The sequence below is a fragment of the Perca flavescens genome, chromosome 16 (genome assembly GCF_004354835.1).
Source record: "Perca flavescens isolate YP-PL-M2 chromosome 16, PFLA_1.0, whole genome shotgun sequence".
NCBI lineage: Eukaryota > Metazoa > Chordata > Actinopteri > Perciformes > Percidae > Perca > Perca flavescens.
The window spans coordinates 19,995,137-20,013,085 of NC_041346.1; the positions used below are offsets into that span (position 1 = coordinate 19,995,137).

General features: G+C 38.9%; 1 protein-coding gene across 3 annotated transcripts in view; it reads right to left on the minus strand.

The window, feature by feature from the left end:
* Positions 1-4,150: 4,150 nt before the first annotated feature.
* The window catches only part of brinp1 (bone morphogenetic protein/retinoic acid inducible neural-specific 1), a 159,086-nt gene continuing 145,287 nt past the window's right edge, over positions 4,151-17,949 (minus strand). For all 3 annotated transcript variants that reach the window (XM_028602441.1, XM_028602442.1, XM_028602443.1), the window contains 2 exons: positions 16,348-16,570; positions 4,151-6,659 (listed from right to left, as the gene is read on the minus strand). In XM_028602441.1, the coding sequence (XP_028458242.1) occupies positions 5,519-6,659; positions 16,348-16,570 (1,364 nt within the window). In that variant the 3' untranslated portion in view covers positions 4,151-5,518. The remainder of the gene's footprint in view (positions 6,660-16,347; positions 16,571-17,949) is intronic.

The following is a 17,949-nucleotide window of genomic DNA, read 5'->3' on the forward strand; positions in this document are numbered from 1 at the left end:
GGAGCTCTGTGTGAGGGTTGAGACCAAATCATATTTTTTTGTAAAAATGCAAGAAAGAAAATGGAAGGTTCACAGAGAAGCTGACATCAACTTGGTTGTGTACATATGGAACTATAGGGAATATGATATAGCTGCATATCTTAAATGTAATCTCTGTATTAACATTGTTTTGTTAAAAACTGCTCTTAAGGTAGAATATATTATTGTGAATATGGTGGTATTAGTACATTAAATTACAATTTTTAATAAGCAATACTAAATAACAGTACTATACTATTATACTGTATACAATACTGATACAAAATGAAACAAATAAGGCAGAAAAAAATGGCTATGTTATAACTAACAATATTGTTATAATTTCTATTAATTATGGGTATAAATGTACTAATCATTGTGAATGTGTGCAGCAGGGGGCACCGCCTCTTTTACAAAACTCGAATGTACAGAAAACTGTGCTATCACCTGACCCACTCAATGAACTTCACAACACTGAAACTTCACTGTTGTGTTTTCAACAGAAACACTATCTTAAGATATTAACAGTCGATAGTGTTTTCTCCTTTGAGCATCATTAAAGAACTGAGATGTTTTTATTTCATAAAACACAAATGATTGTTGTTTTTGCAACATATGTCAAGTTGATAATTTTTTTTTATAAAATGGCCCACAGAATCATAATGTAACATCGGTTCAGTACTCTGCATTCCCCCTGACCTGGAAATATTTTGCAACCCCTTCATGTTGTTGCTGCAACTGTCAGGTAGCGGCTTACATGTCATCATGGCGGCATTTTTTTATTGTATAAATGTCAAGGACTGCGAACAGTTCTGCTCTAATGCTTGTACCAGTACACTGAAGTGCTGCAAAGACAAAAAGTAGGGCATGATTAAGTGGATGAGTAGATGGGCAGCACTGTTGGGTCTCTATGATGGGGCAATAAATACTGAATCTGGTGGTGATGAATGCCTCCGCCTTACTGGATGTGAATCCTTGAGCACAAGCATTATTTCTTTCACTGCATTCAGCAAACAAACAAAGAACTGGTGGGCCAATGAAAGAAATCTTTGTTATCAGCAAACTTCAGAGACAGGATAATGTCTGTGGTGAGAAAGAATATTTTATAGAGCCAAAAGCCGCAAGTTAAGAGAAATAGTTTTGGCAATGCTTTGACTATGCCAGTACACTAAAATTAGCTGGATGTATACATATGTGATGTGCTGCATGATTGTTGTGTGCAAAATACAAAGAATAATTTCTATAATGGAATATAATGCATGGTACAAACAAGCCTTGCTCTTCTTATTAAATATAGCCTTTTAATGAGAAATAGATTATTATATGAAACATTCATTTGAAATAAGCTGATATAATGATTTTAACAGAACAGCAAAAAAGTACATAGGCAAGGTATTAGGTGTAAAAATCTTGAGACATCCATGGATACATGTAAGCAACACTGTGGTAGCATAATGCCATATGAGAAAATGTGCTTGTTTTATGGACCTTGCAGTGACTCAAAACTAAATCGTAATGTACAGTATGTTTTGACAAAATTTAAACACAGTCATACATTGTCATGAATCTAATTAGATACATAAGACATGGGTGCCCTCTACTTTGTGCTGATGTACTCAAATGGAGGGCTTTTTTTTGAAGTAGTCTTTGTATTCCCTTTCAATACTGTTATATTTTTATAATATTGTTACTGTAGCAGAGCATTGTTACTGTAACAGAGTTAATATTTACAGATATATTGTACAACAGGGGACAAAAAATAATATCAACCATTACTTTAAGTCATCTTTTGACCCTCTTTCTGGTGGTTGATTTCCCCACATGCACAAACCCCCTGTAGTTCTTAGGAGCAGATGAAAAGTGTATATTTGATCATCACTTATGGTCTTAAATTCTGTAGCTAATTCAGTGTCACTCGTCTGTGTAACATCTAAAAGTATTCTCCAGCTTTAAACATGTTAAAGGGATAGATAACAGGCACTTAATAATAATAATAATAATAATAACAATAATAATCATAATAATCATGATAATAAGGTAACAATTCATTTGGAGAGTCCAATGTTAATGCTGAACAATCAAGTCCCCTTTTTTTACTGCATCTCAATTGATTACAGTGGGCCTCTATCGTGTGGCCATCTCTGTCTCGTTATAGCTTCAGTATGTCAAAGTCAGCTCTGCATCAAATAAAACTAATTCATCAGGTACTGTTAGCATGCACATGTTACAATGACAATGTTATGGATACTAACATATTTGAAAAAGTCTACCATGTTAACATTAACATGCTCATTAGCTCAAAATACATAACTGGGGCTAATAAACTACAATACCAAGGTGCTTTGAGACAGTTTGCAGCTACTATCTACACCCAAGCAGATGCACTGGTCACGATACAGCACATTTAATTTGTATCCACCGGTCCAGATGCCCTCTTTCCCTCTTGCTGCTGCTTACCTCATGGCAGTAGTGCCATCCTATGCAAACTGGAAACAATAGCCCTGCAGAGGTATCTGCTCACTCACTAAATCCACCTTTACGGATGTTGGGCTATTAAACTGCGGCTATAGACTGATGATAGTCTTATACTGTGAGATCAATTTGACAACACAGAGCTGAGCCTGACAATCTGAGCCTCAGTCGTCCTGAACCGGCCACCACGTTCTGTATGCGCTAACCCATACATTAGTGAATTATTTTACCAACTACTGAATCACCTGATATTGATTAGATTTAAGTGACTAAGTTATTATTGATGAAGCACCTCTCAAGAGGAAAAAGTGCTGCACAAAAAGACTGACAACAGTAAAATAAACCATAAGGATAATCATCGCCACAAGAAGCCAGACGTGATTCTGTATGTTACATCATGACAAGAATGCACATTTAGAGACAGCTATTAAGGTTGTAATCGTGGATGCAGTTAAATATGCAGCTGACAAAGCGATTTCTATAAGAAGAAAAAAACAGGTGTTGTTCCAGAGCCGCTGTATTTTCTTGTGTAAATCCCACCCGACATGGTTGTTCCCAGATATATTACAAGCCTCTGCTTACAGCTGACTCCACAAGACTAATCTAATCACAATTTAAAGTAACAATAATTATTTAGAACACAAAATTAAACAAAAAATAGCAAGGCAACCAAACTTTATCTACAGTAAGAGACTAACAGACAAAAAAAATAAATACATACATGGAAAAGTTTTAAAGTGCTCATATTATGCTCATTTTCAGGTTCATAATTGTATTTAGATGTTATATCAGAATAGGTTTACATGGTTTAATTTTCAAAAACCATATTTTTGTTGTACTGCACATTGCTGCAGCTCCTCTTTTCACCCTGTGTGTTGAGCTCTCCGTTTTAGCTATTGAGTGAAGCATCTCACTTCTGTTCAATCTTTGTTGGGAGTCACACATGTGCAGTAGCTAGGTAAGGACAATTAGCCATTAAAAACCAGAGTATGAGGGCGTGCCACGCTAGCAGCTAGGTGAGCATTATAACATGTGTTACAAAGTGATGCACGTTTGTCACCGAAGTAAAGGCTGGATTACAATAGAACTGTTTGGAGCAGTTTGTGAACAGTGTTTTCTGTTGGAGATGGTAAGTCCCTTAGGAGTGGACATTGAGCTTTTTCACTTATAAACCTATAACATGCACTAAAAAGATATATAACACATATAGGAAAGGGAAAAAGCCAAAAAGCATAATATGAGCACTTTAAGACGCTTTTCTAAAAGCTTGCAACTGGCTGTCAAGTTTTACACTGGGAGGAACGTTTTTCCAGAGTTTGGGAGCCATGGCAGCAAATACTCCTCTTTTTTAAATTCAAACCCATCAATGAGAACAGCTATAGGTTGTATGACATGAGTGAACTTGCCTCTGTTGTTGTTAAACATGCAGGTAATGGACTGGACCTACAAATATTCATCAGCAATAGTAATGTTTCAGCATCAGATTACCCAAATAAAATGTGACCAACAATACATATAGGTAGTGTTTCATATTTCAGTTAGATGATTGAGAGTGTTAAACACAGTTGCAGCTCTGTTGATGTTTCCAGCAACATGCAAAACAAGGTTAAATTTCATATCTAGAGAGAAAAAAACTTGATCTTTACATGTGGTCATAAAAAGCTTACAGATTAAACACCGCCAAAAAGGTATTTTAAGCTTTAATATAACCATTTCTTTTTTTCCTTTTTTTTTCCTGTGGCACAACAGAGAAATTCAATGGCTTTACAACACAATTCTTATCCAACATAATATGCCTTTTCTTGTCATCTCCCTTGTTGCTGTGCTCTTATCTAAAAACCGAGAGAATAAAATAAAAACATTCAAATGGAACATTTTTTTATGTACGTACTTTCGTGAAATGGGGATGAACTTTATGTCTTACTGTATGTCTACCTCAGGGAAGTGTATGGCTTTAAGTTGTCTTGCAAATGTGCCTGGATGAAGAATGTTTACATTTTGCTCTTGGTGCTGAAAAGCTCCACAAATCAGCAGTCACAACATGTACATTTTGCAAAGCTGTACAAAATAGCATTGATTGTTAAATCTTCAGACCACAATATTGCACTCACGCACCAGGAGGTACTGCCTTGTGAAAAACACAGCTTGAATTTCAAACACGAGAAGAAGCGCTCCAAATGCAAGATTTTGCTTAGACTGGAGTCAATCTCAAATGACACATTCAATTAACGAACAGCAATAAGCATCAAGCCAAAAAAAGGTATACGCACATTTGCACACGCGCACGCACACATACATTCACCCACATATATATGTATATATATAAACAGCTGGCTTTTGTTATTTGACATGACTATCCATTACTGCCCTGCTGTGTGCCTTATGTGTCAGAACAATGACAGAGTGCCTCATAACTCACAAAGAGCAATGCAGATCTGCTGTGGGTTTGAAATGTAATAAAGAGTCTATAAGTAATGTGTTGACTACTTATTCACTAGGGCTATTTAATCCTTACAATGTATAAACATCTTTTAATATTAAACTGTCCGTTAGGTCGGAAATATTTTGCACATTAGCTGAAATAAAAGGATATCTGGTCTGCCCTTGTGTTATATCATTATTCCTTTAAAAATGTTTTTCTCAGTAAAGAATGGCAGTTTCAGATATAACCTTTGATCCCTCAGAGTAAAATCAAGGCCTCTTTTTCACCAGTACATAGATTTAATATTTCTTTTTTTCTCTTTTTTTTTAAGTTCTTTTTTGAAATGACAGACATGCTGGGACAAATATGATACAGTCTTTATAGTGGTTCCATTAATCTTCTTTATCTTTATCTGAAATGCTTTTCATCACTGCCTTTTTCCTTTATCCATTTAAGAATTATGCTTACAAAGTTAATATTACATCAAAAGGCAGAAAAGGTCCAAAAATGAAAAAGAGAAAACAAAATAAACATTAAGATCCCCTCGTAGTTCATTTGTTGGGTGTTTCTGTTTGCTGTCCTTATGTTAATGTTACTACAGTATGTTCAACAGAGTTTAGCAGTCAGGTGATCTGATTGTTTTAGTATCTCTGTGCTGTACATGTCCAAGGCATGATTTACTCGAATCATCTCGCTGTTGTTGAGCTTGAGCCTATGCTTTAGCATACAAGAGAAGAGGTCCAGCTGGGGTTTGCCAGGTGCAGATGGAGGGGCAAGGCGGTTAATCCGATCCCTAATGTCCAGTAACAGGAGCATAACAGATGAGGATGAGTAGAACTGAGTCCCTTGTGTGTACGACTGGTTAACCTGCTGCACAGCACTACGGAGCAGGTCGGCATTAAAGCGCAGGCTGTAGCCGAACACTTGGATGTCAGATATTTTTATGTAGATCTGCCGCTTGTTAGGGTCTCCGAGATCCACCGGACCCTGTCCTGTGTCATTGCGTAAGCCAGTTGGGATCTTAGCGCGGCTACGCAGGTAGATGTGCACCGTCTCAAAGAAGGTCTTCCACCGGTTTCCCAGCAGGAGAGTCCAGTTGAAACACTGGGAGTTCTGCAGTCGTACTTTTTCCCAGCGGGGGTAACCATGTTCCCCAAAGGGCATGCTCCAGCCTTCTGAGTGGCTACCACTGAATGGGTTGACATAAACAAAGAACATGGGGTCAATGCTGCTATTTCGCATCTGGCAGATCTTCATCGATAGACCAATTATCATGTGAAGGTAGTCCATCCGGTTTTTGTTACTCTTGAGAGTCAGGGACATGCGCTTACGCCATCGAGGGTCAAAGAAGGTCTCTAGTCGGATCTCATTACTGATGAAAGTAGTGTGAATGTACAGTCGCGAATCCATTTTCTGTAACAGGTATTTCAGTTCAAGGTCCTGAAAGTCCAGATCAGTTTCAAAGCTGATGAACTGCTCGCTACGTTCTGAGTCTACATTCTGGGGCTCACAGCGACCACGGTACAACTTGTAGCCCTTGTTGCAGGAGCCACATTGTGAGATATTGGCCAGGCTGCACATGGCACAGCTGTTGTTGCCACCTATGACACATGGGATGGGTCGCTGGCATAGAGTGACACCTGTGTGGCACACGCATGTCCTTTGGCTCTCCAAGAAGGTCCCCCAGAACCCGTTTTCATTGCAGTAGAGGAAGGACTGAACCCTGTTGAGCCACTGCATCACAGATCTAGAGAGAAAGAGAAGGAAAATCAGGAAAGAATCATTAACAGTGGTCAGATGGAAAGTTCAAAGTATTATCATATAAGCACTATTTTTTGCCCATTTACCACAAGTTGTGTATGCAATACAATACTGCTGACACATTTTTCCATAGCATACTGTGATGTTTCTGCGCATTTTTTTGATTTCCCAGAAGACCTTTCATTTATGTCAGTACATTTTGACAATCAACTTGCAAAGATTTGAAACGTGCTTTGACATCTAACACATTGGACATCATGTTTGGTTTTAATTATGTTCAATTATCTTTTATGGTGTGCTAATGCACTTTAAAGCTTTATGAACAAATCCCATCATTAAGTCAACTGGGGTGCTTTACCTTATCTAGAGTAAGCCTATGGCTCAAAGGTATGAACACACATTAAAGAATCATAAAATCAATGAAATGCTCAAAAAAATGGTTGGCAGCAATGTATACGAGAAATCCATCTAGTCAGAATAGTTGGCAATAGAATAATTTCTTCCCTTCATGGTGGGGGGCTGGGTGCATTATTTCCCTTAGGTGGAACGCATTACTTGCTATTCTTATCTTGTCTCTTCTTTTCCCCTCAGGCATCTTTCCTTGTCATCTTGACAGCACTGGAACTTCTTTTCTGACTGTAGGAGGTGAATTTTGAATCCTAATTTTTCAAGAAGAGGGCTGGTCAAGGTTAACTTGACATGTTAATGAAGCTAAGACTTAACTATGATGGACGACATTGCATTCTCAACCGGCCAGAAAGCCCCCAAGCTATATCCTAAATGAGCCTGGAACAAATCACCTATAGAGGACAATGAGAGCACATTGTTTGATTCCACTAACTTTGGCTTGAAATTGAGGATGGGAGAAATTTGAAGCATACTCAGTAGCAATGTGTACCTTATTCCCCGACAAAAAACACTTTTACAAAACAACATGAAGACATTCAGTGGTCAATGAATGGCTAAAATTGAATTTGGTGCAATCTGTAAATTGTTGTATTTGTGTCAATCACTGCTTTTAATATAAGGACATTTCAATATCATCATTCAGCTGTTAATATATTCCTCAAAAACCCATAATCATTCATTGATTCTATTTTTTTTTAAGATAATTTTTTGGGCATTTTCAGCCTTTATTTTGATAGGACAGCAGAAGACATGAAAGGGGAGAAAGGGAGGGAATGACATGTAGCAAAGGGCGGCAGGTCAGAGTCGAACCCGGGCCTGCTGCGTCGAGGAGTAAACCTCTGCATATGGGCGCCCGCTCTACCAACCAAGCTATCCGGGCGCCCGGCAAAACACATTTTAATTGATGCACTCTTGAGAGGTTAAGCTAATAAATACTGACAATACTCAAAAGGATAAAACGCTTTGTAAGTGTTTGAAATGTATAACAATATATCGTCAGCATACAATCAGACTTTGTGTTTCTTTCTGGAGGGACATAAACAGAGATCACAAGTAAATCAATGGAAAGCATTAATAGGAGAACGGAAAGGAGATAACCCTATCTGAAAGAACTGCAGGGTAAATTAAAGAAGCGATGCTATTAAGCTATTGAAGAATGCTGGTGGACAGAGAGTAATTTCATTAAAATAATACATTTAGGGGCCAATGCAAAACTTAACAAGGACAACATTTTATGTATCAATGTTTTCATAAAGCCCCGTCAGATTCAGAGAAATAACCCTAAGACACAACACGCGAGTGGTTAAGCCAGTATCTTGTTATCAGCATCCAGTATGCTCTTGTCTGGGTGTCAATTTCTTTTACATAGAGGACACTCTTGCATGATAAATACTTAGACCAGAATACAAGGGATCTAATTAATATAGTCTTGTAAAACTTGTATACTGTTATAACTCTTATACACTCAAGAAAAACTCCCAAGAAGTGATGAATCCCTGTGATAAAGTTCTGAAGGATATCATTTCATATAAAAGGATTTAAAGGGGTTATTTTCCCCTAGAGATTAAGGGTAATCTGGATGCAGCCATTTCAATAATTTAATAAGGTTGACTCTTTTTCCCTTTCAAAATGTATGCTTTGCATATATCACAAGGTTAGTTGTCTCTGTAGACAAAAGAAGATATAATTCAGTCTGGAGAGGATGTATTTTATTAAAACTGGTGAAGCTGAATAATGCTGATCTCATTTTAATATTGTGTTCATTAGTTTGGCTTCTTTGTCTTTTTGCAGTTTATGCAAGTGTTCTGTAAAATAACGTTTGGCTTTTAATCTACTCAGCAAGAATTTATCTGATAGACAGTGCCCAACCTTTGTTGGATATTTATTTTTTTGTTTTGTTTTTGCATGATATTTCTGTGCAACATGACATAACAGCATGTGACAGAGTCTGAAAGCTTCTGGGTCACACCAAACATGTGATAATTGGCTAACCTCAAATACAAGCTATCCTCATTTTTCTTTTATTCTTTGGCTTCGGTTTTCCTGACCTGTGCATTTTTTATGTATTTTTTTGTATTCTTGCCATAAATCTGTGTGGTCTTTCCAACACTGCAATCCATCTGATCATGTTACTCACTGGCTTCCCCATGTCTTTGTTCTATTGCAGACTTGATGTGTGGCTTGTGTGGAGCAGCTATTTCTTGAGCTTGTTTGCTTATGAGCACTAGTGTGCTGATGTCTGCTTTTGCCTCTTCCCCTAGAGATGAGAAGTCTTAATCTCCTGGCGCAAGCACTGTATTTGTGATTTTTCAATCACTCCATTGCCACTCCGTAGTATTGCAGTGTCTTTAGAGAGATGAGTGTCTTATGTTAGTTCCCTCCAGCTTGTGTTTGCAGTCCATTCCAGTGTGAATACAAAAAGTGCTACCAAGCTTGTGCCAGTATATTGGTTTCACTGTATCATAGCGAAACACTCTGATGGTAACACCGCCAACAATTTCAATCCCCCCTTAATATTATCATTATTTTCAGAGGGCACCATGAACACACCACAGCACCCCTGCCTTCTTTCACAGTTTGATTTTGATTAGCTTTAAGGCAGGCAGAGCAGTCACAGCAGGGCCAGCTAACCAGGCTCCACGTACAGTATGTCTAGCTCTGAGCTCTAGCTACTCAGGCCATTACTTTCTACGTTTATTAGCCAGTCGACCTACTAAAGCACAGCAAGTTTATGGGTGCATGCATTTTACATGACTGACACAAAGGAAACTCGCTGCTTCAAAATTGTGCACATTACATTCTTTCTCACAGGTGAGCCTCACCTGTGTCCGATATTGGCAAAAAGAACCTTCTTTCACTTCATTATCACCCTAAACAAATCTGAATGTGTATGAAAAACCAAATTGAGGCATTGTACAAAGAATCTACACATATAATATGCTGCATTTAAAGTCACTCTTATAGCCTTATAACAATAATCAAAGTTTATTTTGATGGCATCTTAAGTGCATTTAAGTAAGTCCAATGGAGCTATGCATGCCAAATAAAGCAATATACTCTTCATATAATCATGGTGTGTAGTAATTTGTCTACAGTATATCTTAGCTCTAATAGTACTATTTCAGGAAAGTGATATTATTATCATAATGCCATTTACCATGATTATTTGGCCACGGTAATTATATATGAAAATGTGATACCAGGCGATTCCTATTACACATCTGCTGCAGTGTGTGTTTTATAGGTAATTGGATTTTGATATAAGAGATATGTAACTGGCAAATATTACAACTGATTTTTTGTTCAACTATAGGATGCGACACATTATGTCTAAAAAAAACAAAACAATCCTCATTGGAATTAGTATACAAAAGAGATTGGTTTCACAGGTGCCTCAAATATAAAATGTCCCATTATTTTTTCATTATTAAATTGAACACAGGCACAGTCATAACAATCCCTCCTTTTAATTTATTTGCAATAACTGTTGAAATATCCAGTCTGAAATACTGATATAAAATATGTCTTTTTTCTTTTCTTCCCCAATAAATTATTTGAGTGCCTCAAGCAGCTACTTTTATTTTTGCCTTATTTGTTTCTACAGCAATAGCTTGGCTTAGACTTGCCATAGGAAATTAAAGGAAAATACATCGGAATGGACGCGGTGTGTTTTCATGAATTTGAGCACACTTTGGGTTTGTAATGGGGCATCAAAACTTTACTATGTAGATGACATAATTCATAGCTCCTTCCTTTGTTGGAGCAAGGAAAATAAAAAAAGAATATCAGAACAGGATAATTAAAGAAAACAGAAAAAGAAAGACCAACAGATGGTATTAAAATGGTATTAAAAGTGTACTGAGCCCCCAAAAGGTCACCGTGGGAATTTTATTTCTTTAATTTTTTTTTGTTACCTTGCAGTAAGTTTTGTGTTCCCTCTGATCCATAGAGAAAGGCTGAGTTGTATTATGATATAGTATTATGTAGTGTGTTTGTGGCTGTAGCCAATGCTGTGCTTTGGTTTTTATGATCATGGCTGTGACAATTTATAATGGGTGTAACACTAATGCAAGGGTTGTATGTGTGCAGTGAATTGAAATGGTTGTGCTGCCAAAGCTTTGAAGCTACTGTATTTCTGAACTCCTGTGGTGTTTAACACATCTGTCATATCTGATATAAGCACCACAGGTTCAAATCCTGTGTGGCTTAACTATGCTTTCTTGGTGAATGTTAATAGGAGCAGGAAAGAGCACCATATATACAACCACAAATGCATCCGTAGTCTGAGCAATGATTATATCCACAGCTACAGCTTCAACCAACACAGCCTGGCAGGTCAGCTGCAGATGTATGCTGTAAACTGTCAGTGCTCTGCCTTTTGAAAGTCAGTAATGAGCAATACATACATAACCTAAAGTGTCACATCATCTCTCCTTTCTGTAGTATCTGTAGAGCATTACTCTAAAGTGGCAGTGTATTATATTTGTAACTGGACAGGACTGACACACTAACTGTTTCTTTGGATCAGGGGGAATGCAAACAATATTGCAAGGGATCGCAAATGTAGTTCATAAAAATAAATTCCACCATGACCTTTTCGGGAGCTCCGTATGAGACAAAGCAATATTCTTGATGATTTCATGTGGCAGGATACGTTAAAGGGAAACTTCACCGATTAGCATTAAGCTTTGTATCAGTAGAAACCTGGTAGTATTTTTGCATGACGATGCTTCCCTCCCTCATGTCCCCCTGAGAGGGGAGAGCTCTGTATTGTGGGTCTGGAAAAAAGCCTCAGATGACGCAAAATGACGATTTTTGCGTCATCTGAGGTTTTTTTGCCCAGAGGCAAAAGACTACAGCCTGTATTAGGAGCCACTTCCGCATAGCCCAAAGGGGGTTGGACTGTCTGCTTTTTCCGGAGATTGCCGAGGAAAAACGAGTGTCAGCCATCTTGAATCCTAGCTTAGCTTCTCAGCAGGAGCAGAAACTGTTCATCCCGACGGAAATTTTAGAACAACAATTATGTGCATTCAAACTACCACACACGTGTACCACCGGGATACATTGGAACACATCGGAGAATATGCAGGACACTTTATTACGGATGCAATACTCGACACACTACGCAAGCTTTGCCTGCACGGAGACCAGCGGTGGTGCTCGATTCCTGTGGCCGGTAAAGTAACCTCATCAGTGGGGAGCGTTGAACGAGTGTGCCGGTCGAAAGCTAACGCTAGCCAGCCATCTGTTCACCGATCCTGCTTGCAAGTGTCCACTCATTAAACAAACTGGACTACATCCAACTTCAACGAAACTCCCAACGCGAGTTCAGAGACTGCTGTGCTGTGTTTTTGTTGTTGTGGAAATATTGCTGTGGACAATCCAGCCTGCTGTCACCGGATAAGACTACTAGTGGAGGTGGGCTGTGTTACCCCGGACTGCCTGTTGCAGAAATGGGGTGATTTGTATCCAACTAATTTTCTTGATAACAGACCGCTGCTAAGGATAACACACCGTTGCCAAGGATAACACACCGTTGCCATGCATAGCAGAGCGTTGCCATGGACACAGTTCTGTTCACTCTGGAGCTATCAATCAATCCGCTGAAAGAAGTCCGGATAATGTATCAGCTGTGGCAAAAAAGTATATGTTTTAAATGTGTAACACCACTTGAGCCACGGTGAAACGTTTTTTCGTGTATATGGTTAAAATGACAATAAAACACACTTGTTGAGTTGATCGTCTCACTGTCTGTCTGTAAAGGGTAGGCGGGGCTTGGGTAGTGGCCTCATACAGGAGCAAAGCAAGTGCATTCTGGGATTTGGTGTCTTTCATCCATATGAGCCAAAAACACATTTTCTGGCTTATCTCGGCCTAGAAGCCACCAATTTCAATTTTCTTTTCACATTTCTACTACATTAGTGACCCAATTTAAAGATATATTCAGCTTTCCAGCGGTGAAATTTCCGTTTAAGTATAAAACTAAATGCAACAATGTGGTTACAATATATTTAAGCAAAACTTAAAATTAATAAAAATTAGGGCAAATTAATTCATCACATGGAAGGTACATACATATTTGTAAATATGCTTGACTTGACATGAATAATTAAAGCTAATACATAGCCTGGATGCAAATGATTTGGCTAGGAGTGAAGCTACTTCATATATGTCACTATTAATCATTTATACCAAAGACAAACTGCTATGTTCATTTTACTTGAAGCAAGCCGCTATACTCATTACAGGAAATGCAATAGCAAATCCAATATAGTTCAGCTATAAAGTTTCCACACAGTTATTGCAGTGAGTGTTCACAACAGGAATTTACGATGCTTGTAATGAATGGATACCTTGCGGTGAGGTAAACCTCGAAAAATTATAAGGTGGCGATATGCAATTGTAATTATGGCCAGCCAACAATGCATCTGAGGCCTGTCTTTCATTAGCTGATGTAAATATGTTTATTGACTGACCTTTTGCAATGTGCAATGGTGAAGGCAGCATGATTTAAAACTTAAAATCTTTTTTGGATAAGTTTAACTTGTTGATATAAGTTTACATCATAATAATTGCAATTAACTTCCCCTTCCCCTACTTTGCATCCATAATTTAATTAAACTAAAAGCATACTAGGACTGGCATAATATGAGTGCTTCAAGGCTGCATGTAAGAATTATGAAATAAAATAAAACTAAAGAGGAGCTGGTTCATTAAGAATGCATCACTCTACTGTGTTGTAGTGTCAGTCAATACATTATTACATTATCGGAGAAAGCAGACTGTAGTATGCGTTCTCTACTCTATCGGTACCTCTATTCTGAACTTAGCTATGAATATACATTTGTTCAGAATCATATTTATATGCATGCACTAACAGTGTTATACACATGCTTTATCAAGCAGCTAATAGGTCACTCAAGTGAAATAGACTATACAAAAACTGATTATCTTGTGAGTTTAAGCTCACCTCCATGAACTATCTTTCTTAGCTAAGTTCCCTAGGCAACAAAGCATCACAAAAGCTTTTTTTTTCGCTTTTTTCTTACCTTTTCAGTACATTGCAAAAGACTGCGTGAGCCACTTGCAGCGCCATAGTACAGCTGCAGCCTTCTTAGAAAGTCGCAGCCTTCTTAGAAAGTATCTAAGAAGTTCTAATGTCCCCACTTTGTATTGCATATGCAGTCTAAATACTAATACTACAGTTTTTATTAATGTAAATAAATCTGAGGTGTGATTTCACCTACCAATAGTACTACATCATCTCTCTTATATTGGTTACCTTGGCTTGAATCCCCTGTAAGACCTATGTATTTCTCCTTCCTTACCTAACAGATGCACTGCACTATCACCAAGCTTTTCAGGGAACCTCTGAAGATAGCATTACTCTGAATAAGTCTAAGATTTAAAGGTTAATAAGCGAGCAAGATAGTACAGTTACCCGAGGAGCCACTTGTTGTCTACTTGTTGATCTGACACAAAGAGTTGCATAGTGTCAAAAACTGTGTTCCTGGTGGGGTAATCTGTGATCCAAGTGATCACAGGGGTTTCCACATGCATAGCTCAGGGGGAATTCTCCCGGGAGAGGACCCTGGATGGTGTTAAAACCACTGGAGATGTCAATGAACATGATTCTACAGTGCCTGTCCAAATATGCACAGAGTAGCAGGTGGTTGACAGCATCATCCTCCCCATTGTGGACCTGATGTATGAACTGGAGGGGATCTAAACGGTCTCTCACAAGGGATCTGGCGTGCTGTCATTTAGAACCCTAGTGTGCCCATTCTTGGCCACTGGGGCCAGGCAGGATGTTTTTCACATCATCATCAGCACCCTCTGCAGCTTCACTGACAGGTTGAGGATGTGCTGTAAGGCCTCCCTAAGGTGGTTGGCACACACCTTGAAAACACTTGGGCTGATGGTTTATGGTTTAATTCCCTCATCCTCTGATCAGCTGTTATAGGCTGCCCAGAGGAGAAATGAGGGTTGGAGTCCCTGTTGGTGATGGGGGCATGTTTCTTGAATCAGGGACAAAGGAAGAGATCGTAATGGGACTCTACCAACTATACACTTGCATAGGGCAAACTCACAAAATATGTGATAAAAACATAGTTATAAAAACAAGTTAGGTCTTACAATAGAGTTAAATATTAATACAATAATTGTTAGTTTTCATTAGACAATAACATAAAAATAAGGAGTTGATGAGATTTGGGATAAAATAAAACATATTTGTACAACAGATTATACTTAAGCTAATAAATTATATTATGAAAACATAACAGTATGGCATTGTTAAGAACCCCTGTGTGAGCTTTAGACCACTTAGGATCCACCCACGCATGTATGCAAAGTGCACACATACGCACAGAGATGTGATGAAAACAAATAAGTTGTCCATCAGATGCAAAGCTGTCTCAGACAAGCAAGCAAATAAAGATGCTGCTCTTATTTCCAGTGCCATCAGGCACTCTTGATGCGTACTCCATAGAAGAGGAAGCGCATACTGCGGCTCTTTGATAACACTTCAGAACAAACCTTTGCCAACTCTCACACACAAATGTGGGTGTGCTCCTTTTCTGTCACTGACAGTTGACACCTGCTCATTTTCAGATCCAATTAAATTAATATTTTACGGATTCTGTTTCCATTTATATGGTGACATCCCCTACACAGAACAGTTTTAGGGGTGTTTCATGTGGCACCCGGTAACTTTGCATATTTTGCATAGTGTTTTCTACCATTTGCTACAGCGGAAGGAGAAATTCCTGGCATTTCAGGCGGTGCTGACACCATGGCACATCCGCAGCAAGGCTCTTAAGCTGCCACTGCAATAGGTGGTGACAGATGTGTGCAATGACCTTTCAAGAAAACTCCCACAGCTACATTTTCTTTTCAGACTGCAATGTGAAATACAAGAGTGAGCAAGAGTGCTTTGGGCATGTGCAAGCCTCAGCACTAAGTTGGCTTGATGGACAGAAACAAAAGAGCCATTAAGTTGAAATGTATAATGAATGACATCCTTACTGTGCATGCTTCAAGAAGCAACAATCAAAATAAAACCTCTACATCATCTCAGAGGAGAAATTTCCCTGATAGATGTCACTCCTCTGTGGAATACATTTTCACATCTGCTTTTCTTGCTCTTGGAAAAGCAAATATCCAAAGATATCAACGGCAAAAACAGAACCTTTGCTTTATGTTGCTGAGCAAATCCACATCTACAGTAATTTCCATCACGATGTGGAGGTCATATTTCCACCCACCTCTCCCTAGGCATCTGGTGGTTGGGGTTGTGGTGACAACGGATGCTGAGGCCAAAGAGCTTGCGAGCGGTGCGCTGGATCTTGAGCCGCTGGATCTCCAGGGAACTCTGAAGGAGCCTGTAGCGGGCCTGAAGGTCCCAGTCGCTGCCCCACAGGAGATGAACACTGCTGATGGGCAGGAAGTGAGTGGCGGGCAGCCTCTTCAGAAAGGACTTGAACTCGTCTGGATGACAGAGAGGGATGGAGTGAGAGGGCAGATTGCAAAACAAAGAGATAAGGAGTGGAGAGAGAGTGTGGTGGTGTGAAAGAAAAGTGAGAATATAATTAATTCCACTTAATATGGATCTTCTTGTATTGTACTTCTTTTTTTTGGCATTTTTAGGCCTTTATTGTTAATAGGACAGCTTAGACTTGAAAGGGGGGAGAGAGGGGGAATGACATGCAGCAATGGGCCGCAGGTCGAAACCGAACCCAGGGCTGCTGCATCGCCACTGCATATGGGTGCTTGCTCTACCAGGTGAGCCACCCAGGCGCCCTTGTATTGTACTTCTTAGTCAAAATAATCAGAACATCTGAAGTAAAGGTAAGCAGTTTATATTAATTTACAAACTTTTACACAAGTAAGTAACACACGAAAGCAGCAGATAAGTTACACTGACATTTCCATAGCAAGTATAAAAGTCTCTAGAATTTGTATAACTTTGTTGACATAGCGGAAAAAAAGATGTCTACAAACAATCTTATCTGTGAGCCAACTGGTATGTTTTAATACAAATGATAAGAGTGTAAACAACATTGGTGAGTGGGTTTGCTTTACAAAACACTTAAGAATGGACCAACAGATCCCGTTGCTCTGGACGGAGACCAGTGAAGGATATTAGAAGCACTTTTCCGGTGAGCGCTGAGCGTTACTGCGAAGCCTCCAACTGAGAGAGACAACGTAAATGTGACGTGAGCAACGTGTCTGAAAGTTTTAAGTGTTCTGGTAGCTGTGCCAAGAGAAATCTCAATCATTCCGAATCTTGCAGAGATGGAGAGTGTAGGTATATGTAAGGAGATAACATAGCCACAGGCTAATTATTGCTAACTAAAATGCTAGTTAACATTAGTAATTAAACTTAAACAGCTAAAGTAAGTCGAAACTGCCTGCGAGCTTCTCCTGTACTACGGTAATTCCTCTGCTATGCGACAGTAAGTTGCTTGGTTATGACACAATCGTGAGATACAAGGTAATGAAGCCTTTTATACAGTACATTGTCGTGTTTCTTTAGAAATAAACAATGGACAAATAGAGTCTTTAAATGCTTCAGATGTAAAGTTATTTGCTGTCAAAATGAATGGCAGTCAATGGAATACTAACGGGAGGTGATCGTTTTGTAGCATCAAAATGGCACCATAGGAGGTTTGAGTTCTGAAGCAAAGCTTACCCCCTTGGTTCAACCCCAATCCAGCTAAGCATTCTGGGTAGAATTACAAACAAACAAAAGGTTGCAGGACTCGTACTGTTGAGTGATGAAACTCTTGAATCGGTCTGGTGTAAGAGGCTAAACCGGTTAGATTTTATGCTAACTGGTTGAACCAGCATTTGTCCTTATGAAACCT